Source organism: Rutidosis leptorrhynchoides, chromosome 4, assembly GCF_046630445.1.
Source record: "Rutidosis leptorrhynchoides isolate AG116_Rl617_1_P2 chromosome 4, CSIRO_AGI_Rlap_v1, whole genome shotgun sequence".
Classification (NCBI taxonomy): domain Eukaryota; kingdom Viridiplantae; phylum Streptophyta; class Magnoliopsida; order Asterales; family Asteraceae; genus Rutidosis; species Rutidosis leptorrhynchoides.
Genome location: NC_092336.1, coordinates 355018838 through 355044191, shown reverse-complemented (window position 1 = coordinate 355044191; position 25354 = coordinate 355018838). Strand labels below are relative to the sequence as shown.

Genomic DNA, 25354 nt, shown 5'->3' with positions numbered 1-25354 from the left:
AATGAAAAAGCACTTTTGGGTCTGAGTAATTACTTAATGAGTGTACACTTCGTACTTCCTAATTCTATTTACAAGTATAGACCAAATCTCTCAACTATATTAGATATTCAAAAAATACATCGCATTATTCATCATGGCATGAGCTTTTGCTCATGGAAATATATATTTTTTATTAGGAAAATCTAAAACTTAATGACACACCATGTATGTTGCCGGTTGATTAGTGCGTGTATCCTAACCACGTGCTTGTTTTGACTTGGTGCTCGGTAAACACGCATTAGGCATTAACGTACACGCATTATGCGTGATGCGTAATTTGTGGTTACGAGGTTTTATTGCAATTGCAAAAAATTTAGAGGGCATGTTGTAGAAGACTTAAGAAAATGGGGGATTTTGACCCATTTCCATATAAATAATGTCTACCACAATTTGTTTAAAGACAGATGGGCCGCTCAGCCCAGTAAGAACATGTTCAAACCAGCCCACCCAAAAAGTAAAGACATCGAACCGTATTTAAAAAAATGTTTAGGTTGCCTGCCGAACCCTAACGCCCACAGCCCTACACACTTCTAAATCACGATAATAATCGGCCGTAACTAGAATCTACAGGTACGTTAATTTTTCTAAGAATCACTTAATTAGGTTTGTTTATCGTATATATGTTACAGTTAAGTTTAATGTTATTCACCTTATTATTCTAATTTTATGAATTTTGATTATATAATTGTTTGAGTGCAATTGACTGTTGTTCTAGCGGATTTTGAAATGTAAGTGTTTTGATTGTTTCTTGTTTAAATTGAAATGAGATTTTTGTATCAGTTAATTTACGTTTACATCCTCTAGATATCATCATTGTTCGATTAAAAATTAATATTTAGGGGAAACAAATCTTAACGATTCAATTTTTTTGTTGGTCAATACGGATGAATGTAATTTTTTGTTTAATTGTTATTGATTTGTTATTAAATGTGTCATGTTTTATTTTTGATAGAATGAAGGTTGTTGCTGCTTATTTATTAGCTCTTCTGGGAGGTAATACCACCCCTTCAGCTGAAGATTTGAAGAACATTCTTGGTTCAGGTATCTAATTTTTGTTATTCTTTTCTTCACTCAACAAAAAATTGGGTTACGATAATTGACTTACTGGCTACCTTTTATTAATGATTTGAAGTGCTTATATTGTTAGCAGGTAGCAAACATTACTATAGATATAGACTCTTATAGATAGTTAATCATGTCATATGCTAGTCGTGGCTGATATTTTTCGAAATATCTTTAAATGAGATTATATTGTCATGTCATCACAGTGATTTATGTATATATGTATCATTCTATACTACGTGTTGGTTTTATGTGTAATGTGTTGTAATGTGGTTGGATACACATGGAATGTAACTGGTATTATATGTTCTATGGCTTTACACATGAGTTTGAAATGGATTGCATTGATTAAGTTAGTAGTGTTATGATAAAATTAATACATAACTTTTTACAAGTTAGAAAATTATTGTGTGCAGTTGGAGCTGATGCTGATGATGAGAGAATTAACTTGCTGTTGTCCGAGGTCAAAGGAAAAGATATCACTGAGTTGATCGCGTCTGGAAGGGAAAAGCTGGCATCAGTTCCATCAGGTGGTGGTGGTGTGGCAGTCGCCGCTGCAGCTGGTGGTGGTGGTGCTGCACCTGCAGCAGCTGCTGCTGAGTCTAAGAAAGAAGAAAAGGTTGAAGAGAAAGAGGAGTCCGATGATGTAAGTTCTTTTTCTTTAGCGTTCCCTTTTGAAGTTATTTGTGATCTCTTGCTTGAATGTCAATCACTATCTGTTTAATGATTTCTAAATTCTGAACCACGTCTTTTGTTTGTTTTTGCAGGATATGGGATTCAGCTTATTTGACTAAAAGAACGTTCTTTTTTTTCTGTTGTTTTATCTTAAGTAACGGATATTGTTATAGTCTTTTAATTTTACTGCCAAACTGACTTGTGAGAATTTTCTTAATGGAAGTGGTTTTGATTTTCTACATTTACTGCTTCTTTGTTTTGAGTGGGTTAAGTTTGGTTCTTCTCTATTTTAGATGAAGGTTTAGTGATCAGGAAACCGGGATTCGGTTCATGTTGTTACCATCAAAATTTCCAAAACTGGTTGAAAGTTATCTTCTTTTCCATATACTTCAATGTTCTACAATGATTATATACGTGTACTTATCGAAACAAATTTGTTTGCTGCTCTGAAAAAAAGAATACTTTCAACAAGATTTGAATTAACTTCTAACTTTTGCATATACTTGTCATTCTTTCACAAGTTGACTGACACCATCGTTTTGTTTTCTTTAGAATTACAATGTGAAAAAGTCTTGAAATTTGGGATTTCCTACTATTTTGGGCATTCTCTGGGAGATGAAATAAATAAAAACATTCATATACAAGTTTTTGTTTTTCATGTAACTATTCAACTTCAAGCAGTTTTGGCTTATATTGGTAATGTGTTTAAATTGGAAAAAGCTAAAATTCTCTCTTTATTAGTCACAGGATGACCTCTGTCAACGTCTATCCGCGCTTGAAGTTGTAATCCCTCAAAATTCAAGCGTTTTCTGTACCAGTTGAAGTTTTCAGACTAGGGGTGTGTTTGGCACACACTTTATTGGAGCTTGTTAACACCTATTTCCTTATGAGGTAAGGCTTAGTATGTCAACAAGAGACTAGAAGTGATCTAGCTATAGGAGGGCGGAGTGTTGCCGATTGATTTTTACCCTCGGGAAATAATCCCTGCAGACCCGGTTCACAAGTGTAGAAACTTGTGCGGTGGCTTAATCAATCTGTCGTCCGTAGAGCGTAAGAGTGCTAGCCGGATGACTTCTAGTGAGAGAAAGTAGAGAGAGAAAGAGAAGTGAAGTCTCAGCTCTCAAAGTTGTCAGAATATCTGAACCTGTGTAAAATGACGACCCAATGGGTCTATTTATAGTGTCAGATCTACCAGATTTGTTTGGGGACACGTGTCAAATGATGATACGTTCTGTTACATGTGCTCCGAAATTTATGCTAAATGCGGCGCTCTCCGGCCAGGGCTTATGCGCTAGGCGGACTTCAGGGCTTACGCATGACGGAGCAGCCTGTACAGCGGAGAACGCTGGACGGACAATCTCCACAAAACTGTTGTTTCCAGCCTTCCTGATGCTACTTTTATGCAACCATTATGCCTTTTATGTGTGTATACGATAGGATACACCATTAAGTCCCCCCAGTTTAAGGACTTAAGCATTTGAAAAATGATTAAGTTGTTAAACTTTTGATAACGCATGCCAAACCAGCCTGTTCATTGCCCACTTGCATAGGGAAAACATTTTAGGCATTAAATGCAGACGAATTTTACTGTCACTTTATGATTAATTTTTTACGGCTAAGATCATCCACGCGCCTCCAGCTGTAAAAAGTGTTATCTTGCACCCTTCGTTTAAACTCACCCATACACGTGTCTCAATCATGACCATAAAAATTGCACCGATGAACCCTTATAAAAACCGTCATAACCCTGTTACCATCACTTTTTCACCTTTGCCAAGATCCAAAAAGCATATTTCTCCCAAATCTTCATCGCCTTCTTCAATCTTCAACTTTTTAAGGTTTACCGTCTTCCAAGGTCAGTACACTTCATCTTACTGCTATTTTCTTCTTGTTGATATCTGTTACTGTATTATCATGGCTTCTTCACGGAGTACTGGCCAAGAACACGCCAAGCCTTCTTCATCAAATACTGCTAACATTCCAGAAGTTAGCACGATGGCTTCATCATTGACTAGTGTATATTTAGATGGATTAAAGATTGCCTTTCGCCATCTCAATCAATACAACCCTGTTCTTCCCACCATCGAACAAACTGCTGACAACCCTCCTGAGGGGAAAATTACTTTATACGCTTTACAAATTACCCACGGCAACCTCCGTGTTCCCCTTGCTAACTTTCTTCTTCGCCTTCTTAGATATTACGGGGCCTGTCTTAGTCAGATACATCCCCATGGTCTTCAAAAAATCATCCTTTTTGAAATGTACTGCAATGCTATTAATATAAAGCCTCGCATTAATGTTTTTATCTCTTTGTTTAGAATCCGCACGATTAGCGATTGCTGGCTTACTATTGAGAGTAAGAAAAATAATCATTTTGTTGGTCTAAATAGAGTTTCAAACTTGAAGGACTGGAAAAGTCCATTTTTCTTTGTTGATGAAACTGTTATTCCAGAAGAATACTCCGTTGTCCGGGAGTGGGGTGCTATTGATGCTGGCATAGGAAAGGGTGTTAAAATTTCTCCCGCAGAACAGCGGATAGTAAATAGCTTGAAAGGACTCCGTATTCCACCCAGATCATACGAAAGGTATGAGGGAATCCTTGTGCTGTGCAAAGTGAGCCAAGAATGGCCAAGCAATTCTGTGCCAGTACTTCGTGAGAAAAAACAGGGTAGGATGTGATATGATCATCCTATTATATATATAGATTTTTGTCTACTGTTTGTCATGTGTATTTATATTGCTATTAATATGTAATCTTTGCAGGCAACTCCGTGATGCAGGTCCGCTCTGCTCTTTTATCCCCTGATCTTGATGATGATGTGGAGGTCACTGCTCGTGACAAAACTGTTGAAGAGCTTGAGGCGGAGAGAGTTGCAGCTGAAGCTAAAGCTGCTGCTGATGCTGAAAAGGGGAAAGAAATTGCTGTGAGCAGCTCAGACAGCGAATCCGGGTCTGATCATACAGACACTGAGCGGACAACGGATGATACCACCACCGCCGATCAGCAAACATCGGCATCAGTTGACATTACGGGTGAAACCAACCCTACTCCTCCTCCAATCCAAAAGACAAGAAAGAAGAGCATAGGCTCTAAAAGGGTGAAGAGTATTGAGGAGGGCAAAAAGCAAAAACGTAGGAGAAGTATGTCCATTCTGCTCTCTTTTGAAAATGCACATGTTTTTGCTTATAACTGTTATGTTTGTTCATAATACTAATTTGTTTTTGTTAGTAATTTTAGCAGAGTCGGATGATAGCCAAGGGAAGGCTACGGAGGACGGTGACCTTAGGCCGGAGAGGAATCTTGAAAGTGAAGGAGAGAAGGGCCTGAAAATGCCTGACCCAAACTTTGCCCCCTTCGATGAATCTGAATTTCATGAAGATAGGCCTGAAGGCAACTCTGCTTATGATTCTCCTCTTCCTAATATCACTAATCCTGCTGTCACCTCCTCCAATGTTCAAGAGCCAACTCTTCCTGCTCATGTGAGGGCTTTGCAAGCCATCATTGCAAACCCCGCCACTAAAGATAAAGAATTTGCAACTCTTATTCAGGTATGAACGATAAGACCCTCTGCATATATATGCTTGTAATTTATTGATGTGAGCTGTTTGAAATAACTCATAAAATTTTATTGATGTACAGGGTTGTGTTATCCCTGAGCTGAAACCCCAATTCTCTGCTCTTCGTTCTCATCAACTCAGGGAATCAACTATGGCAGCTCATATACTGCTAACCAACCATCTGGACTCTGTGCTGCAACTGCAGGAACATCAAGAGTCTATTCTTGCCTTTGCTCGTAAGGACATAGCTGAAAGTGCAAATGCTCGTAAAAGAGCTGCTGATGCTGAGCGTGCCTTAAATGATACGCAGAAAATAATAAAGGCTAAAGAAGTTGAGTTAAAAAGTGCTCAAGATGTTGCTGCTGTTCTGCAAGGGGAAAAGGATGCTGAGCAGGTGAAAGTGGGTGAGCTGGAGAAACAGATGAGTGCAGAGAGAGAGAGAAGTCTGCTGAGCTACTCCGGAGGGCGGAGAAAGGCGAGGGCAATTTTGCTGAGCTTAAGAAAGGTGTGCCAGGTCTGATAGCTAAGGTGCTTGGATCCAGTCTTGTAAGGAATCCCTACAATGATTATGTTGATGCTGCCTGCGCCCATGCTATTGTTGATGTGACCGGCAAGCTGTTTAAACGCCTTGCTCCCAACCAAACGCCTTCTGCTGCCATTGCCAAACTTATGCCTCCTGGTACTCAAGAAAAAGTTGATGAGGCCAAGAACAAATTGATAAATCTGAAGATAAATGTTTATGATGAAGTATGCAACAAAGAAGACTCTTCTGCTCAAGATGTGCTTGGCGTGTAGTTTAATTGATCTTTGTAAAAATTTCAAACAATGTTTTGTAATAAACTTCTTACTGACTTTAACATTATATATATATATATATATATATATATATATATATATATATATATATATATATATATATATATACTGACTTTATTGTGATGACTATGTGTGCTTATATGCTTGTTGCAAATATTTTTATGCTTAACGCTTTAAAACCAATCAATTATGCACCTGAGCATAAAATTTCTATACACAATTGTACATTGTATAATTTGAGCAAATCATTTTGAAAAGTGCATAAGGTAACTCATATGTAAATGCCTTGCAGTATCAAGAATACGATGTCTGATTACGCCTTCCATCATAAAATTAATGAGGAAGAATTATGAAGTGTTTTAGAAGAATGACTATAAATCAATAAACTCTCCGTCTTACGCCTTCCGTCATAAAGTATATGAGGAAGAATTGCTAATTATTTTGCCTTCATACATAAAATATATAACTTCGTTCTGTGAAGTAATTTTTTATAATGTTTGTCATGACAAGTATCTGAGTTTTGTATCATGCCTCGGTGCGTTCTAGTAAAACTTAAACGTTTTCTAGCCGATCCCTTGTGCCTTTACTGGCCGGCACAAAAGCTTCCGCCATCGGAGGTATTTAAAAATACGATCCTTCTGTGGGCAGGTTATAAATGTAATGTTTTACATTTGTCACGGGCAGCACTTTGTTTAAGAAAAATATAAAATTATTGTTCAGTACTGTGCAGTACATAAACGATTGATGACGACTTTTAGGTGGATCAAGCCTAATTAGTACGTCATGAATGTTTAATGTATGCAATTGCTAATGTATGCACTGCAAAATAACCACAATGGTTCACAGTAAGTTTGATAAACGCTGCTTCATCTTATAATTCGAAATGTGTTCTTCAAATGCCAAACAGGCATGAGTACAACGATTGTAAAAGACTGCTTTTATTGAAATGCTAAATGAAACTGCTCTTTATTGAAAAGATAAACACTGTTCTTGATAACTTGTTGACAAATTGCTTCTTCATATGCCGAGCGCCCAGCGCTGTCCGGCCTTCACACTTGCTTACGGAATGAAAAACTCCTGAACTTCTTCCTCGCTGAATAACCTATCACGCCTTCTCTGATTCATTCTGCCTTCTGGCCCATTTGCAAACGTTGATCTTTCCCTTGTTGGCTGCACATACTGTGAATGTATGGCTGCGACTCCATTTGGAGTGAGGAATCTGACCTCTGCATGGGCCGTCGATGTTATTGCTCTAAACTTAGCCAAAGCTTTTCTTCCAAAAAGGACATTAAAACGAGAATTGCCATCTATGATTGTGAAATCAATTGTTTCCGATCTCAACAATGGGAATGTGCCCATAACAACTTCCAAACGAATCTGCCCCATGGCATTTATCGGTTCTCCTGTTAGTCCAGAAACTTTAAACCTCGTTTGCCTAGCTCAGCTCTGCACATGCCTTGGAAAAGTTCTCAAACAATGCCAGTAGATGATGTCAGCTTCACTTCCTGTATCTATGTAGATACAATTGACAAACTTATTTGCTATCTCTGCTGAAATGATCACTGGTTGGACGGACAACGCCCAATTCTGAATTGGCTGAAAGATAATTGGGGCATATCTCCAGCTGTCCAAATTGCTGTTTGATGATTCACCTTCTTCATAATGACCATCGTTAATCCAAACCATCCTGATTACAACTTCTGGAGTTGTCTCACACTCTGTGATCCGTTCTCCGTACTGCGGTTGGTTCCGATTATCTCTTCCGCCATGCTGCTCTCCTCTGTTCTCTCCACGGCGTCCTCTGCTACCATCATTCCTTTGCCACGCAAATTTCCTGCGAGGATCATTCCTCCTGTACTGTTTTCCAGGCAACAAATGATTCAGTTCTCCTGCCTTGATTTTCGCTATAATTTCTCTCATCAAAGATTTACAATTGTCCGTATCATGGCCCCAAGCCTCATGGAAATCACACCACAACTCACTCTTTGGACCCTCCCTCTCTTCCATAGGTGCTGGAGCATTGAAAGTGGTTCGAATTGGTTCAGTGAAAAGGATCTCTTTCGGCGTTTTGGTAAGCGCCATTATCAATGGGTGCCTTTCTATTGTCTTTCTGTTGTGGTGAAAATCATTAGGGTGATTGTTTCCTCTCCATCCTCCATTTGAATTGTCATTCCTTCTCTGATTTCTGTCAAAATACCGTCCTCCGTTGTGCGGCTTGCTACTACTGCCAGTATCAAACTTGTTCAACCCAAGCTCACCAGCTCGAACATGCCTCTGTGCAACCTCCAAAGCTTGATGCAATGTTTTTGGCAAGTCATACCGTAATGCATGAACAAGTGCACTAAACCGTCGCTGGTCCAAACAGAAAATGAAACCAGATACAAGCTGTGATTCTGGACAATCAGGAATCTTCTGTGCTTCAAGTGTATAACGCTTCATAAAATTGCTCAAAGATTCGTTATGATGCATTGTGATCTCGTGTGCATCAAGATGTGTCAGAGTACAGCTCTATAGATTTTGGTATTGCATCACAAATTTTGCTCTCAAATCAAGAAAACTGGTAATACTCCTTGGCGGCAAACTAGCAAACCATTCGCGTGCCATTTTCTGCAATACCATAGGAAACATATGGCACGCAGTTTCATCCTCCCAATGCTGCAACCTCATAACACCTTCAAACATAGTCAGAAAATCTTCCGGATCCGTTGTACCATCATAAACTCCAATTGCTGGTATAGCAAGATTTCTGGGCAATGGATAATTAGCAATTCGATCAATGAAACACTGCGTTGATTCTGCCATCGCTGGTGGCTTGGTGGCTTGTTCTCCAGTAATGAGGGCAAAAAAGTTGTCCACAGCCACAGCACGGACGGCGGGCTGCGCTAAGCGTTGCTTGTATTTTGCTGGAGCTGTCTGCTTAAGAATGTCATTTAAAAGCAACACTGCCTGCTTTTCTGACATGAACTCATCTTTGTCAATTTCATCATCAGAGTCATTATTATCACAACTCAGGTCATTATCATCCCCAGAATCATCAATAAGACTGCCCAGCTTGTCAAGTAGCCTGGATAATGTAGCGACCCCGACAAATCGTCAAGTGACGGCGTCGGCTACGTGGGTCCCATTACCTGATTATAAGTCCTTAAGATAACGTTTGACCAAAATATGTCGCCTTCATTTCAAAATAAAGATTGTTCCCAAAGTTTACAAGAATTGTTCAACCAATAGTTAAGTTACAACGTTATAATACGAATGAAATCTAGGCGACACGGTTTAAAGTAAAGTCAAAAGACGCTCCATGAAATGCACATATACTCGACATCCAATGCAAGTATCAAATAATGAGCGGAAGCATGTATCATGTATCGTTCAAGGACCTGAGAAAAACATAGAAATCTGTCAACGAAAACGTTGGTGAAATCATAGGTTTAAGTAAGTAAGTACAAGTGAACCACAAGATTTGCATCAATGAAATAATAGTAATACATTCCAAAAGTTTGTTTCACGAGCACCCAATTATCAAAGCTTAACATTCCTTCCATTGTATACCCCATCACTTAGTGCTAGAACAAACACTGATTCTCGAAAATATATTTCATCCGTAGACGGTAGCGAACCGTCAAAGATGAGGGTTGTCAACCCATATGGCCATATAACATAAGTTCTCGCTTACACCCGGCAAGTGTAACTAATGATAATCGAATTGAGGATTTTTGTTCTAAACTCGTATGTAGAATGTTTGTTTTCCCGTTCTTGTGTTCACTTAGTTCAAAAGAATCGTTTATGTTTTCTCATCCCAATATAAGTTCAAAAAAAGAGTAAAAGTGGGACTATGATCTCACCTTGAGTGCACGAGTAGTAAAGTACTTCACAAAATAACGTGTGCGAAGGATAGTGCTAGTCTTGACCTAAACAAATAGGTCGTATCAATAACGGTAAACACGATAGGTCAAAGATGTTCAATTAGTCCTATGGCTCGTTAAGACTCGATCCTAATAGCATGTGAATCAAATTGTCATGTTTCATGCAAGGTACAAGTATAAAAACATGTTAGAACGATTGCACAATTATTTGGTTAAGTTTGATTAAAAGTCAACTTGGTCGGGTCAAAGTCAACAGAAAAGTCAACGGGGTCGGGTTGGATATCCGACAATTTTTCTAAGTTATATAATCATATATGAGCATTTTGGCCAAGTTTCATGTTAATCGGAGGTCCGTAGCATAGCAAACATTTTCATGTCAAATGACCAAAGCAAACAGCCAGTTTTAGTCAAATGGGACGGCGTCCCAAATGGCTAGACGGCGTCCTGGTTTTAAGGTTGGGACGGCGTCTCGAGAAGCTAGACGGCGTCCCGGTTCAAAAGCTGGGACGGCGTCCCAAGTATCTGGACGGCGTCCTGATCTTTTCCCAGGCCCTGTTTGCTGTATTCCTCAAATGGACGAACCAAAACACAAACAATCACATTTTATGATCCGCAAACAATTAGAACATGTATTTTATATCATCGGAAAGCTCTTTCGACAAGGAACGCAACTAAGCACTTTTCATCAAGCAAAAACATCATATACTATAACCGAAATCCCGTCAAGTGATCAATAGAGGTTTATTTTCAAGTTTCAAGTTTATCAATTGAAATTTAAGTTTCGGGAATCCAATTTATACATATGATATGCCGTTTTGAAGGTAATGAAACATGTAACACAACTAAACACTTATCAATAACATTAACAAGCATTCAACGCATCAAAAGTTCGTTTTAAGAGTTGTCAACCCTAACCAAAAGTTCACAAAATCAATAATCGCGTTTATGAAGTTTCTTAAATCAATCTATACATCAAAATGAAGCTAATGATACTAGGAACACAATTAGAACATGAACTTTTAACATCTAACAACATATGATCATCCAAAATTCAAGAACAACACACCAAAATTCAAGTTCATGCTAGTTACACTAAAACAACGAGATCGAGCATACAAATTATATACACGACATCACAATGAGCCATAGACACTAACTAACACCATTTCAAGTCAAAAACACGAATTTAGAGAAATCTAGAGTTTTAGAAATGTTACCCAAACGAGATGAAGTTGGTACCAAAATGAAGAGGATGAAGAGAGGATCACGAATATGTAATTTATTTTGTTGTAAGCCTCCTAGATCGGATTTAGATGATGATTGAATGAATTTTGTAAATGGGTGTGTGTTCTTGCTAGAGAGAAAGAGAGAGATGGAGATGATAATGAATGGGTGAAAGGGGTTTGACCCTTTGACCTAGTCAAAGGTTTGAACCCTTGGCAAGTTTGGTCCCTCAACTATGAATCGGGTGCGGGAATTAACCGAACGAATTATTTTAAATTTCACGGGAGTACGGGAGATATTAAATTCCGATAACGAGAATATTTAAAATGTTACTTAACAAAGGATACGAATCTAGATACGAAGGGTATTATTTGAAAAGAAAAAGACGGGCGTTAAAGTAATTTAACGGAAAAATGCGGGATGTTACATTATCCACACCTCAAAAGAAATTTCGTCCCGAAATTTAGTTGGAAGTAGTAGTCGATATCTCTTACTCGAGACTTTACGTTATCAATGCTATGAATAAGTGAAAGTACGTTCTTGAGGGTTCTCATGAATTTGGATAGTCAGGGTTTTACGTTGCATTAAGGTTCGGTTTTTACGATCCCCGGTTTCAACTGGTCTTCCTATGAAGAGGAGTTTGTCATCGATAGTTGATGTATCCAGCAGGATTGCACATTCCTGTTCCGCAGGACACGTTTCTAAGTTTGTTACACGAAATGTAGGGTAAACGGAAACTTAATTGCATCGGAAGTTCTAAACGGTAGGAAGCGGTTCCAATACGCCCCAAGGTTTCAAAAGGTTCAATATTGCAGATATAGCCTTTCTCGATTTCCTAAAATGAATTTCACCTTTCCAAGGTGCGGTTTCTCAATATTACGCGATTACACACTGGGATTTGTGAGGTTTTCATCTAAGTTTGGTATAATTCTTCTGGCGACCATGGGTTGTCTCTAGCCCTCCTCGGTCTTGAACGATCTCAATTGTTGTTTCTTGATGGAGTTCAGATTCGGCGATTTGCTTGCCGCATGCTTTGGTTAAATGAACAGGGGTATGACATTAGCGGTCATGTAGGGTTTCGGAAAGTGCGCGTGAACACACGAGTGGTAACTACTGTTGTAAGAGTGATATACTAAAGGTGACAATACGAGTTTGTGACATGTCTTTCCAAGACGTAAATCGTTCGTTTGCTCGGTTCGTCGGTTTGTGGGTGGTACGCGGTACTCATGTCTAAACGGGTCTCCAAGGTTTCTCGTAAAACTAGAAGTGAAACGAGTATTTCGATACGGAATAATTGACAAAGATACGCCGTGTTGGAATAGAATCTCTTAAGATACGTTTGAACAAGTTAGTTAGGGTTCGAAAAATGTTCGTTAGGACTATTCACCCTCGTGGAGAATACTTAGGTAATATGAGGAATTTCTTTAAACGGAAATGCGAGCGATAAAGATAGGAGTGAAATGAGGACTTAGAATAGGATGAGCTTGCATCTCGAGGTTGCCATAACGTGCCTCTAGTTGTCAAAACTTGAAGTCTGAAAGAGGAACGAGGTAGTACACGTAGTTGTATAGTTCGGGGTTGAATAATAGTTGACCGATTATCAGAAACACAAGGGCGTTAAGTCAAAGAAGAGTGAAGTATCGTTGGATTGTGTGTTATCTTAAATTCCAGTAATATCAGACGGTGACGGTGAAATAACAGAGGTATGTAGTGTGGTACGTGATGACGGGAAGTTTGATCGGATCCACAATTTAGTATTCGAATTTTTTTTTTTTTTTTTTTTTTTTTTTTTTTTTAGTCGAGAGAGTATGCCTTTCGGCGTTCAAATAGAAAATATTTCCATGTTCGAGTTTCATCTGTTGCTATACGATTTTAACTAGAAATGTTGGTGTGAAGAATCACGCTCAAGGTTCGAACACGGAGAGGTTTAGAGTTTTCCTTAGTGAGTTAACGAGTTTAAAAGTCGTGTGACACCGTGTGATACCATTCTGTAACACCCCAGCTTAACATGACCACAATATTGTCCGCTTTGCCCGCAGGCGCACGGCTTTTTCTTGGCGATAACACACGAGAAAAGTCAGAAATTAATCTTCGGTAACAACCGGTGAGATCTAATATTTTTACGAATATAAGTCTGAGTTGGGAGAGTTTCCTGATTACATGTGGCTTGATTTCGAGATTGATTGTAATGCCTTGACCATTAACATCATGGTCTAGAAAATTGGACCTCGTTCAACAGAAATTCTCACTCGGAGAATTTGGTATAGAGTTGCTCTTTTCTCAAAAGTTCGAGCTTAAGATGGTGATGTTGTTCGTTTTCCTTCTTTACTTGAATAAGTTAAGATGTCATCTATAAATACGATAACAGATTAGTCTATATGAATTTGCATACGCGGTTTAGGAGGTTCATGAATACGGACGGAGTCCTAAATAAATCAAACGGTACTAAGAGAGATTTACAACTAACGTTGCGAGTTCGGAAATGGCTTAGGAGACATCGTCTCCCTTAACCCCCAATTGGTGATAACCGGAACGGAGGTCGATTTGGAACATACGGGATTCGTGCAAAAACTCATGAGGTCATGGATGCGAGGGAGAGGGTATCGGTTTCCAACCAAAAATTTCTTAGTTCACAATAATCTATACATAAATGTAGGGCAACAATTTCTCCTTAATGAATAGGTTTTGAGTTCCTTAGTTCTATTGGTGTCGAGTTCAATTTCTTAACGTATATCCTCCGATAATATTTATAGGCACACAATATTTTTCCGTTGGTCGCTTAAATTGCCTAAGTAGCATCTAGGGAAAGAGTGGAGTGCAAAGAGCACGAGTCAAAGACTTGGTTATAAAACGTCTAACGGTAATGAAATCGAATAAGTATGAAGTATACGGTTTGTTGTGAAGAAACGTACCCGTTACTAGTCCATCGTCGTTCCGGGCATCCTAGGTGTCGATGTTGAAGGTTCAACGGCGTGCGTTGGGGTTGATTTTCTTATTTGGGCACACATTCCTAAAATGACCCAGTTGGCCACATTCGAAGCAAGCACCCGTTCTGTGTGCGTTGGGCATCTTTCGAGCGACGGGTCCTTGGCGCCGGTGGCGAAACCTGCCACATCCTTCAAAGTGATGCTTGTGGCATTCGTTACAAAAAGGTAGTTTTCCGGTATAGCCTTTCTTGTCGTTGGAGGTAAAAGGCTTCTTGGCGGGGTTGTTGTTATTGTTGTGGTTGCTTGATTGAGAGGCTTCCCATGTTCTTTTGTTGTTACTCGGGTGGTTCTCGACCATTGGTGCCGGTGCTTCCATTTCATTCACCGTTTCTAAGGCTTGGCGGGCCATTGTTAAAGCCTCTTGTAGGTTAGTGGGTTGAGATGTCATTACCTTGTGTTGAATGCTCTTAGGGAGGCCATCCATGTAAAGTTCGACTCTTAGGGATTCGGGAGTCATGAGATTTGGACCCATCGAGACTAGTTCGGTAAACCGTTGATTATAAACTTCGAGGTCATTCCCAACCGTTTTTAAATTCCTTAGACCCTGCTCGAGCCTTCGAGTTTCGTCGCGCGGGAAGTATTCGGTGATCATTCTTTCTCTTAATTCGGTCCAAGAGAGTGTGTGGGCTTCATCGCTTCCCACCAATTGTACATACGTGTTCCACCACGAGAGAGCAATGCCGGTGAAAGTGAGGGTGGAAAACTTGACCTTATCTTGGTCCTGACAACCGCTTATGCTAAAAACGGATTCTGTTTGTTCAAACCATCGGGTGAGAGTAACCGGTCCCCCGGTTCCATCGAAAGTGGGAGGATTGTACTTCATGAAGTTCTTGTAGGAGCAACCTTCGATTGAATTACCGGCTCCATGATTGTTGTTGTTAGAAAAGTGATTGGCCACGGCCGTACCCACGGCGGTGGTTATCATTCGTTGAAGAGCTTGTTCTAGAGTTTCGAGAGGAGTGTTGTGTTGACCTTGGTGAGCCATTGTTCCTTCATGAGACAAGAATATCGTTGGTTAGTATTTTCAACAATACTAACCGTGGCATGGAATAAGGATAGAGAGAAAATTTTCCTTGACTCGCCTTAAATTCTCTATGTCATAATGTCGGAACGTCCATGTGAATCACCGTAATATAATCCCGGAAATTATATTACCCTGATTCTCATGTGCATTTAACATTACTTCATAAAGTCAAGGTGGCGCATCAACAAAATTTATCAACGTAAGATCAAGATCGAATACGAGTTAGATATGATAGAAGAGTTCGAGTATAAATGCACAATTAGTCAAATAATTCCTACTTCAGTCTATATGCCGGTTGTAGTCTAGATTCACCTATGTACCCTATGACTCGGGGTGGACACAAATGAACTCTAAATCCCTACAACCAAGGCTCTGATACCATCTGTAGCGACCCCGACAAATCGTCAAGTGACGGCGTCGGATACGTGGGTCCCATTACCTGATTATAAGTCCTTAAGATAACGTTTGACCAAAATATGTCGCCTTCATTTCAAAATAAAGATTGTTCCCAAAGTTTACAAGAATTGTTCAACCAATAGTTAAGTTACAACGTTATAATACGAATGAAATCTAGGCGACACGGTTTAAAGTAAAGTCAAAAGACGCTCCATGAAATGCACATATACTCGACATCCAATGCAAGTATCAAATAATGAGCGGAAGCATGTATCATGTATCGTTCAAGGACCTGAGAAAAACATAGAAATCTGTCAACGAAAACGTTGGTGAAATCATAGGTTTAAGTAAGTAAGTACAAGTGAACCACAAGATTTGCATCAATGAAATAATAGTAATACATTCCAAAAGTTTGTTTCACGAGCACCCAATTATCAAAGCTTAACATTCCTTCCATTGTATACCCCATCACTTAGTGCTAGAACAAACACTGATTCTCGAAAATATATTTCATCCGTAGACGGTAGCGAACCGTCAAAGATGAGGGTTGTCAACCCATATGGCCATATAACATAAGTTCTCGCTTACACCCGGCAAGTGTAACTAATGATAATCGAATTGAGGATTTTTGTTCTAAACTCGTATGTAGAATGTTTGTTTTCCCGTTCTTGTGTTCACTTAGTTCAAAAGAATCGTTTATGTTTTCTCATCCCAATATAAGTTCAAAAAAAGAGTAAAAGTGGGACTATGATCTCACCTTGAGTGCACGAGTAGTAAAGTACTTCACAAAATAACGTGTGCGAAGGATAGTGCTAGTCTTGACCTAAACAAATAGGTCGTATCAATAACGGTAAACACGATAGGTCAAAGATGTTCAATTAGTCCTATGGCTCGTTAAGACTCGATCCTAATAGCATGTGAATCAAATTGTCATGTTTCATGCAAGGTACAAGTATAAAAACATGTTAGAACGATTGCACAATTATTTGGTTAAGTTTGATTAAAAGTCAACTTGGTCGGGTCAAAGTCAACAGAAAAGTCAACGGGGTCGGGTTGGATATCCGACAATTTTTCTAAGTTATATAATCATATATGAGCATGTTGGCCAAGTTTCATGTTAATCGGAGGTCCGTAGCATAGCAAACATTTTCATGTCAAATGACCAAAGCAAACAGCCAGTTTTAGTCAAATGGGACGGCGTCCCAAATGGCTAGACGGCGTCCTGGTTTTAAGGTTGGGACGGCGTCTCGAGAAGCTAGACGGCGTCCCGGTTCAAAAGCTGGGACGGCGTCCCAAGTATCTGGACGGCGTCCTGATCTTTTCCCAGGCCCTGTTTGCTGTATTCCTCAAATGGACGAACCAAAACACAAACAATCACATTTTATGATCCGCAAACAATTAGAACATGTATTTTATATCATCGGAAAGCTCTTTCGACAAGGAACGCAACTAAGCACTTTTCATCAAGCAAAAACATCATATACTATAACCGAAATCCCGTCAAGTGATCAATAGAGGTTTATTTTCAAGTTTCAAGTTTATCAATTGAAATTTAAGTTTCGGGAATCCAATTTATACATATGATATGCCGTTTTGAAGGTAATGAAACATGTAACACAACTAAACACTTATCAATAACATTAACAAGCATTCAACGCATCAAAAGTTCGTTTTAAGAGTTGTCAACCCTAACCAAAAGTTCACAAAATCAATAATCGCGTTTATGAAGTTTCTTAAATCAATCTATACATCAAAATGAAGCTAATGATACTAGGAACACAATTAGAACATGAACTTTTAACATCTAACAACATATGATCATCCAAAATTCAAGAACAACACACCAAAATTCAAGTTCATGCTAGTTACACTAAAACAACGAGATCGAGCATACAAATTATATACACGACATCACAATGAGCCATAGACACTAACTAACACCATTTCAAGTCAAAAACACGAATTTAGAGAAATCTAGAGTTTTAGAAATGTTACCCAAACGAGATGAAGTTGGTACCAAAATGAAGAGGATGAAGAGAGGATCACGAATATGTAATTTATTTTGTTGTAAGCCTCCTAGATCGGATTTAGATGATGATTGAATGAATTTTGTAAATGGGTGTGTGTTCTTGCTAGAGAGAAAGAGAGAGATGGAGATGATAATGAATGGGTGAAAGGGGTTTGACCCTTTGACCTAGTCAAAGGTTTGAACCCTTGGCAAGTTTGGTCCCTCAACTATGAATCGGGTGCGGGAATTAACCGAACGAATTATTTTAAATTTCACGGGAGTACGGGAGATATTAAATTCCGATAACGAGAATATTTAAAATGTTACTTAACAAAGGATACGAATCTAGATACGAAGGGTATTATTTAAAAAGAAAAAGACGGGCGTTAAAGTAATTTAACGGAAAAATGCGGGATGTTACAGATAACTTGTACTTTGATATAGATTGCCTTTTCATTATCTGCTTGTCTTTGCCATCCGCCATCCGCCGAAAAGGTATAAATGACGGACATCGCCGTGGATGCATCAATGGTCGTCGCTCTGGATTAGTAACAAAATTTGGAAGTCTTTCTGCACTTTTAGCTGTCGCTTCTTCGATTACTGGCCTTTTCTCCGAATTAGTTGCCAAATGTTTAAGCCTCTCTGTAGTTTCAGCAACTGTTTCTTCAATTGTACCATCTAGTGGTGAAATAGGTACATTTTCAACAGTGACCATGTCGTCAGTTGATGGATGATTGACTGCTTCAAGTACAAATGGAGCTTCAGCTGCTTTCGTTCCTTTTCCGTTTCGTGTGTTCTTTGCATTAGTGGATGGCGCCATTGTTAACACCTATTTCCTTATGAGGTAAGGCTTAGTATGTCAACAAGAGACTAGAAGTGATCTAGCTTTAGGAGGGCGGAGTGTTGCCGATTGATTTTTACCCTCGGAAAATAATCCCTGCAGACCCGGTTCACAAGTGTAGAAACTTGTGGGGTGGCTTAATCAATCTGTCGTCCGTAGAGCGTAAGAGTGCTAGCCGGATAACTTCTAGTGAGAGAAAGTAGAGAGAGAAAGAGAAGTGAAGTCTCAGCTCTCAAAGTTGTCAGAATATCTGAACCTGTGTAAAATGACGACCCAAGGGGTCTATTTATAGTGTCAGATCTACCAGATTTGTTTGGGGACACGTGTCAAATGATGATACGTTCTGTTACATGTGCTCCGAAATTTATGCTAAATGCGGCGCTCTCCGGCCAGGGCTTATGCGCTAGGCGGCCTTCAGGGCTTACGCATGACGGAGCAGCCTGTACAGCGGAGAACGCTGGATGGACAATCTCCACAAAACTGTTGTTTTCAGCCTTCCTGATGCTACTTTTATGCAACCATTATGCCTTTTATGTGTGTATACGATAGGATACACCATTAGAGCTCATGGAAACTTATTGGAGCTTGAGCTTGTGATTTTAATAAGCTACGAGTCATAAGTTTTGTTTGGTAGATATAAAAAGTTGAGTTTATGAAAATCATAACCTCTTATGGCTTGGAGCTTATTAAAATTATAAGCTCAAGCTCCTATAAACTTTCATAAGCTCCAATAAGTCAGGGTGTCAAACACACCCTAGCTCTCCTTTCATAGTTGAGTTAAGATGATAAAGTATCAACCTTTTGCAGGCATTGAGTTGATATAGATCTTAAACTTAAACTTGAAACTGACTGAAAACAATGTCTCAAGACAACTATATAAAAGTGTGCTCTTTTTCTTGCAACATCATCTCAATTCTGTTTTTGTGTTAGTCTGTTTTCTTTATAAAGTCAACTCACACGTCTTAACAAAGTCAGAAGATGTGTCCAATTCCACAATGCTCATGCTGATCACAACTTTGGTACCGTCACATTCAAGATTTTTACATCATGATATGGTTTAGTTGAAGACCCAACTTTGTATGGTTTATTTACATCATGATATTGTTGGACAAGATGATGGGAGTAAAGCTTCTGTGACTGAATATGTGGGTAATGTCTCGGTTGGTTAGCCTGCACTTAATGATGCTTCTGATTCTGTTGCGGATCATGCTCATGTCACTGCTACTTTTTCCATTTCGGATTCGCATGCACCTGATGATGTTTCAGTTTCTATTAAGTGCACCTTTGTGTCTGGCCCTACTGCGGTTTATGAATCTCTTGATGTACCTGTTGCTGCTTCTGGTTCTGTTCTAAGTAAAGAGTGTGCAGAAGGAGGGGCTGAAGACAATTGGAGGTTGATTCTCAAGTGGACTGCGCACCGGAGAATTCTTGTGCTGGCCAAATTGGTGGCGTTTGTCCTTTGGCTCCTCGTTCTAAGAAAGACAAGAACGAGAAAAAGAAGTATAGAGTTTCGTTCATACTTCGGGATGAGGATGAGGAGGTTCATTCGAACAACGACGGTAAACTGGTAAAGGTTTCTTCCAAGGAATAACGGATGATCAAGCAGACAGTGGAGTGATTCTACCTTATGCCCCGGGTAAGATTCTAAACGGTAATGCGGCAGAGGTTAGCTCCTTCAATTTCTATTCTAGGAGAGGTAAGGGTATACACATTGACAAGGTTCACGGAATGACTTCCCGTCCTGATATCTTTAGTTTGTGTTTGTCGCTCATGGGGCTGTTTTTGTGGATTTGTGCTTTGATCATTTTGGCAGTTCTGATATTGGGCTTTTGTGTTTTGATAGGTTAGTTTGTGTTGTGTGATTTTCGGCATAGTTAGGCTTGTATTGAGATAGCGTTTATTTATATTTTTTTAGGTTGGTTTACTCTCTTCGAGCCTCTCGTCGTTTTGTTTGTTTCATTTTCTTGTAACGGTTTAGGATTTTTTTTTTTTTCCCATCTATTGATGAAGTTTCCTTTTATTTTATTAGTATTCGTTATTTTAGCAAAAATAAAATAAAATAAAATAAAATAAAATTAAGACCCATTTGATGTACTTGACAAAGTAAATTTAAACACTGAATGAGTTATGCTTCAATAAGTAGAAAGTTTGAAACTTTATTTAGAGTTTGGCGTCTTGACATCTATTTGCATTCATCGAGTGGCGAACCACACAAGCATCGATTATGTATGAACGAAGAGTTATCGAAGCCTTCAGATCGATACTTTAGTTTCCACGGCGAAGGAATCCTTCCACACAATCTATTATAACTAACATTTAGCATTTGTAACATGTAAGCTTGTAGTATTTGAGGCGATATTTCGCCATATATCTTGTTATGTGATATATCCAACGACACTAATGTATCAACCATGAAGTTCACTTTTGTGAAATCGAACTCAAAATTGTTTCTTGAGATGTCGATCGAAGTAGTATTCTTCGATGCACCAAATACCATCGATGCGTCCCCTGAAAAGTTGTTTCTTGATACATCAAAACTATCTAAATTCGTGTTACCGAGAGATTTAGGTATCTCTCCGGATAACATGTTATGAGATAAAAGGATCGATATTGTGGATTGAGACACGAAATGCCCAAATGATTCGGGGATTGGCCCTGTGAGCTTGTTTCGACTAAGATCTAGCCCGATTATATTTGGTAGAGTGGCTAGTGATGATGGGATTGGACCCGATAAGTTGTTGAATGAAAGATCAAGGATCATAACATTTTGTAACTCGGATAAAAACGAAGGAACTTGACCCGATACGTTGGTCCAACTTATATCAAGAAATGTGACGTGCTTGAGTCGTGTGATGGCTCGAGGAATTGGGCCAACGAGGAATGGCATTTTTTTGAGACGAAGGGATTTGAGATATGTTAGATCGCCAATAACGTCAGGAATGGTGCCTGCGAGGTTAGAGTAAGTGAGTGAAAAGTCTATAACGCGATTTGTGGTCTCATCACAATCGAATATGTCACAACAATCCCGATCTTGGGTCCACCCTGGCAAGAGTTCGGGACCGTTTGTGAAGCTGTTTTTGAATTTGAGGATGGCGGTTTTGTCGTCTGGGTGGCAACGCTCGCCTGTTGCCACCAACGGCGACAAAAGGAAGAAAAGAAGTAGCAACATTTGTAATGAGTTGATATGAGGAGGATTGTATATTTGTGATGGAGGGTTATGATGTTTTATATATGGACTTTGAGCAAATGAATGTGCTGTGAAGTTTGACCAATCAGAATTGGTGAACTGCAAATTTTGACTTTGCTTTTAAAAGATATAAAGTGGACCTCTAACTATATCAGATTTAATATGTACTGATATGGCCAAAGTTAGATAATTGCCATCTTTATAATTGAATGTTGATTAAAATATCAGATATCAACTAGGTTGTTATTACAATTACTTGCTGTCTTATGATAAATTTAATTTTAAATTGGAAGCAATTGTGTGGTGGAGTATTGACCATTCTATAGTTCATTTCACTGCAATTCAATGTATTTAGAGCCACTAGGACAATTCACTGTAGTTCATTTCATTATTTGGCTGTCATGCATTATCTCGTATTACTTGTGCAAGTAGCAATTCATTCAAACAAAATCAACTTTAATAATTGTATGAAGCTAATATCAAAGAAAAGCAGGCACCATGTCCTTCAATATTAATTATATTTCTAGATTTAACATAATAACATCGAGATATAAAGCCATGAAATAATGAAATATTTAAGCAGATAAGATATGTAAACATAAGGGCAAGGTTGTAAAATATATAAACGGAAGAGCAAATCAAGAACTTATCGACAATGGAATAACAAATTCCAAATTATGTGCAACTATAAAACATAATTATAAATGTCTAAAAATATAAGCATAATCGTTCAATTGTTTAAATACTTACAGTTTAACCTAAGTTTAAATTTGACCAATTTAATTGTTTAAATACTTAAAGTTTTGACTAATTAATCCCACTTCAAATGTTAACCGTGACATTGACCACCATTGCCAAGTCGATATAGGGCTAGTTGGGTTGGAGTAGCCCTAACTCGCAAACTATTACAACACTGCACACCGGTAATTTGCAAACAAACTAGTAAGATAACAACTGACAACTGATATGAAGATTCTTTGCAAAATTTCATTGTACTCGGAGCATATAGAAAAAGAAATCCATAGATTCAACATACAAAACCAACAATGCATCATCCTCTAGATCTATGTTGACAAAAACAAACTTAATGCTGGTAATACTTCTTGGTTCTTCCCTTAAAAGACAAGCTCATGTGGCTTCATGCCAGCCTTGAGTGAGAATCTAGCACCCAAATAGCTTTTCAACTCTGGTACAGCCTCAATCGACGTTATCAATGCTGCATCAATGGTTTTTTGGTTATCTTTCTTGTCCTGAGGTAAGGTGTTCTTTTCCTATAATACACAAAATACAAACATAAATCAGATTACGCATACAGCAGAAACTACAAAAACAATTACAGGCAAGAACGTATGTATATGAAGTGAGTGAAGATGTTATTACCTCTTTCTCTGCTTCAAAAAACTCACCCTCTCCTTTCTTTTTCTTCTTCTCAACCTTCTTTCCGAAGTACTTGTCATCAAATTTCTCGACATCTACCTTCGAGATATCTGCCTTTGTTGATGTGGCGATAACATATGACTGATTAACCCTCCTTAATGGAACACCGTTGATCTTGAATGGTCCTGAGAAATTAAAAATTGCATGAATAAATAAATAATTCCTTTAAGACAAAAAAAATAGAAAGAAATGCATGCATATTAAAAACAAACTGCGATAAATAATAGCAAAGGCGACAACACAATTGATATACTTACCTTTCTATTGCATTGCATAAGACTTAGTACAGCAGTATTTTATTTGTAACAACTATCGAATTGGAAACGTTAAAAAGAAGAATAATCCACAAAAAGTAAACAAAACAGTTAGGTTCAGTTTCCCCTACTAACAGCTTTAAATTATACAGTAATCATCATCATGGTTATCATTAAAATAAGAGCGCAACACAGTTATATTAATTCTTAACATTGTAATGGTATCATACAGTAATTCCCAAAATTAAACAAAACTAAAGAAGCAGTAAGCATCATATGTTGCAGACAAAAACTAGAAAAATGTAAACTATATTAAGAATAGAACATATGATTTACATATACATAGAGCTAAGAGAAAAAAGAACACTAGAGTACCAGTAACAAGCAACAATCCAGAAGTAAGTTGTTTCAAAAAAACAACTCTCTTTCCCTTGAACCGCCCAGCCAAAATAATCAGCACGGTTCCTGGGGTAATGCTAGCCCTAAACACATACACAAAAACATCATAAAAATCAATACTAATCATATATGTATCTGCTATCAATAGCACAAACATCATCAAATCGATTAATCATATACCTAAGCTTGGTAGGTCTCGCTTTGCGCTTGTTCACAAGCGGTTTCTTCACGTCATCAGCCGGGTAAAACTTAGGTGGCTTCTCAGCTGGAGCAGCAGCAGCAGCTTTCTTCTCGTGTTTCGGGAAAACACCACCGTTCTTTGCCTTGATAGCCCAAAGACCCCTCTTGTGATACATCTTGGATCGTGAGTACTTACCCACACCTCTGATCAAGTCAGGATTTCTTGACGAACGGGGCTTGCTACTCTTTGGTGCCATTGTTTCTACACCTTCACTACAAAACAATGCTTTTCAACTTCAATATCATAACATAATAACTTTAACAGCGAGCTCACAACATAATCTAGCCCAAATGATTAACTTCATAAAAAATTTAATAAAATGACATCTGTTTTCGTAAATATATACAACATAATATAAATGATGCATCACGTAGTATACTCACTGTTTATGTTTTATGAGATATTAACTTATAAAATATTTATATACATATGTGAATCAGTAAAATGTATTACATCTGCAGTGCAAAACAAAATTTAGATCGTAATCTTAATATTTCTCAACTTAAAAGTTATATCATCTCAATCTCAATTAATAATTAATCTTAATTAAATATTAAACTATAAAACAAACAACCTAACATATGATATAACAATGTTATGCATCTCAATTTATTAAGTAAGACTATATCAAAAACCCTAAATATATATGGAGTATAAAACAAATAAGAACTAACTTAGGACAAAAAAGAACTAGCTCAGCTGAAAGTTGGAAAAATTGCTTAACATCATTTATAAGCATTACATACACAGTATTGATGAATGTACACACTACGATTTATTGATAGCATTACAGATTCAAATACAACAAACAAATATAATTTAAATTGAAATCGTAAATAGGTTGAATGAATTACCGGTAACTTGGTTGCTCTGATAAAGCGCGGCGGGTTGAGATGGAAATGGCGATATAAGATAAAATGTGTGAAAGGGTAGAATTGTAATAATGCGAGCTCTTTCTGGGCCTTAGATAGGCTGGACTCTTAATGGGCTTTTCTGCGTCCAACAAATATATGTGTCTTGAAGTATTGAAAGAAAGACGCAAAGGTATGTTGAGAGTAGGCATAACAATGGATCGGGTGACGTAATATCCACATTCATATCCATTTAGTATTTGTTTATCCATATCCATATCCATATCCATATCCATTTAGATTCAGTTCATCCATCCATATCCATATCCAATAGATTAAGCGGGTTAATGGATATCCATTGGATATTTAAGAAATGTTATAAAATTTTCTAATATGTAATGAAAAAAAAAAACGTAATATAACAAAAATAAATTTAACATAACATAAATTAAAATTTTGTCGAAGATTCAACATAATTTGTTAAATTTACCA

At 38.2% G+C, this 25354-nt stretch overlaps 3 protein-coding genes across 4 annotated transcripts; 1 reads left to right on the top strand and 2 right to left on the bottom strand.

Annotated features, from left to right (window-relative positions):
- Positions 1-472: 472 nt before the first annotated feature.
- Positions 473-2017, top strand: LOC139843774 (large ribosomal subunit protein P2-like). Its single transcript, XM_071833926.1, has 4 exons — positions 473-609; positions 992-1080; positions 1518-1747; positions 1869-2017. Exons 2-4 carry the CDS (start codon positions 993-995, stop codon positions 1893-1895), a joined length of 345 nt encoding a protein of 114 aa, XP_071690027.1. The 5' UTR covers positions 473-609; position 992; the 3' UTR covers positions 1896-2017.
- Positions 2018-20565: 18548 nt separating this feature from the next.
- On the bottom strand, positions 20566-21672 carry LOC139844110 (polygalacturonase inhibitor 2-like). Its single transcript, XM_071834322.1, has one exon. It carries the CDS (start codon positions 21660-21662, stop codon positions 20676-20678), a length of 987 nt encoding a protein of 328 aa, XP_071690423.1. The 5' UTR covers positions 21663-21672; the 3' UTR covers positions 20566-20675.
- Positions 21673-22642: 970 nt separating this feature from the next.
- On the bottom strand, positions 22643-24911 carry LOC139843772 (large ribosomal subunit protein eL6-like). 2 transcript variants are annotated; one of them, XM_071833922.1, is made up of 5 exons: positions 24866-24911; positions 23951-24223; positions 23747-23853; positions 23061-23242; positions 22643-22951 (listed from the first exon to the last, which is right to left on the bottom strand). In XM_071833922.1, exons 2-5 carry the CDS (start codon positions 24205-24207, stop codon positions 22796-22798), a joined length of 702 nt encoding a protein of 233 aa, XP_071690023.1. In that variant the 5' UTR covers positions 24208-24223; positions 24866-24911; the 3' UTR covers positions 22643-22795. The 2 variants fall into 2 exon arrangements, with proteins under 2 accessions (XP_071690023.1, XP_071690024.1); XM_071833923.1 differs by having other exon boundaries at positions 23951-24218.
- Positions 24912-25354: the final 443 nt, after the last annotated feature.

Bases quoted from the DNA above. Each gene is read 5' to 3' on its own strand.
- LOC139843774 (XM_071833926.1), top strand. From the start codon at position 993: ATGAAGGTTGTTGCTGCTTATTTATTAGCTCTTCTGGGAGGTAATACC. The intron at 1,081-1,517 runs GTATCTAATTTT...TATTGTGTGCAG, and splicing joins GAAGAACATTCTTGGTTCAG to TTGGAGCTGATGCTGATGAT. The intron at 1,748-1,868 runs GTAAGTTCTTTT...TTGTTTTTGCAG, and splicing joins AGAAAGAGGAGTCCGATGAT to GATATGGGATTCAGCTTATT.
- LOC139844110 (XM_071834322.1), bottom strand. From the start codon at position 21,662: ATGTTGCTACTTCTTTTCTTCCTTTTGTCGCCGTTGGTGGCAACAGGC.
- LOC139843772 (XM_071833922.1), bottom strand. From the start codon at position 24,207: ATGGCACCAAAGAGTAGCAAGCCCCGTTCGTCAAGAAATCCTGACTTG. The intron at 23,243-23,746 runs GTACTCTAGTGT...TTAATTTCTCAG, and splicing joins TGGATTGTTGCTTGTTACTG to GACCATTCAAGATCAACGGT. The intron at 22,952-23,060 runs GTAATAACATCT...TGTGTATTATAG, and splicing joins TTTTTGAAGCAGAGAAAGAG to GAAAAGAACACCTTACCTCA.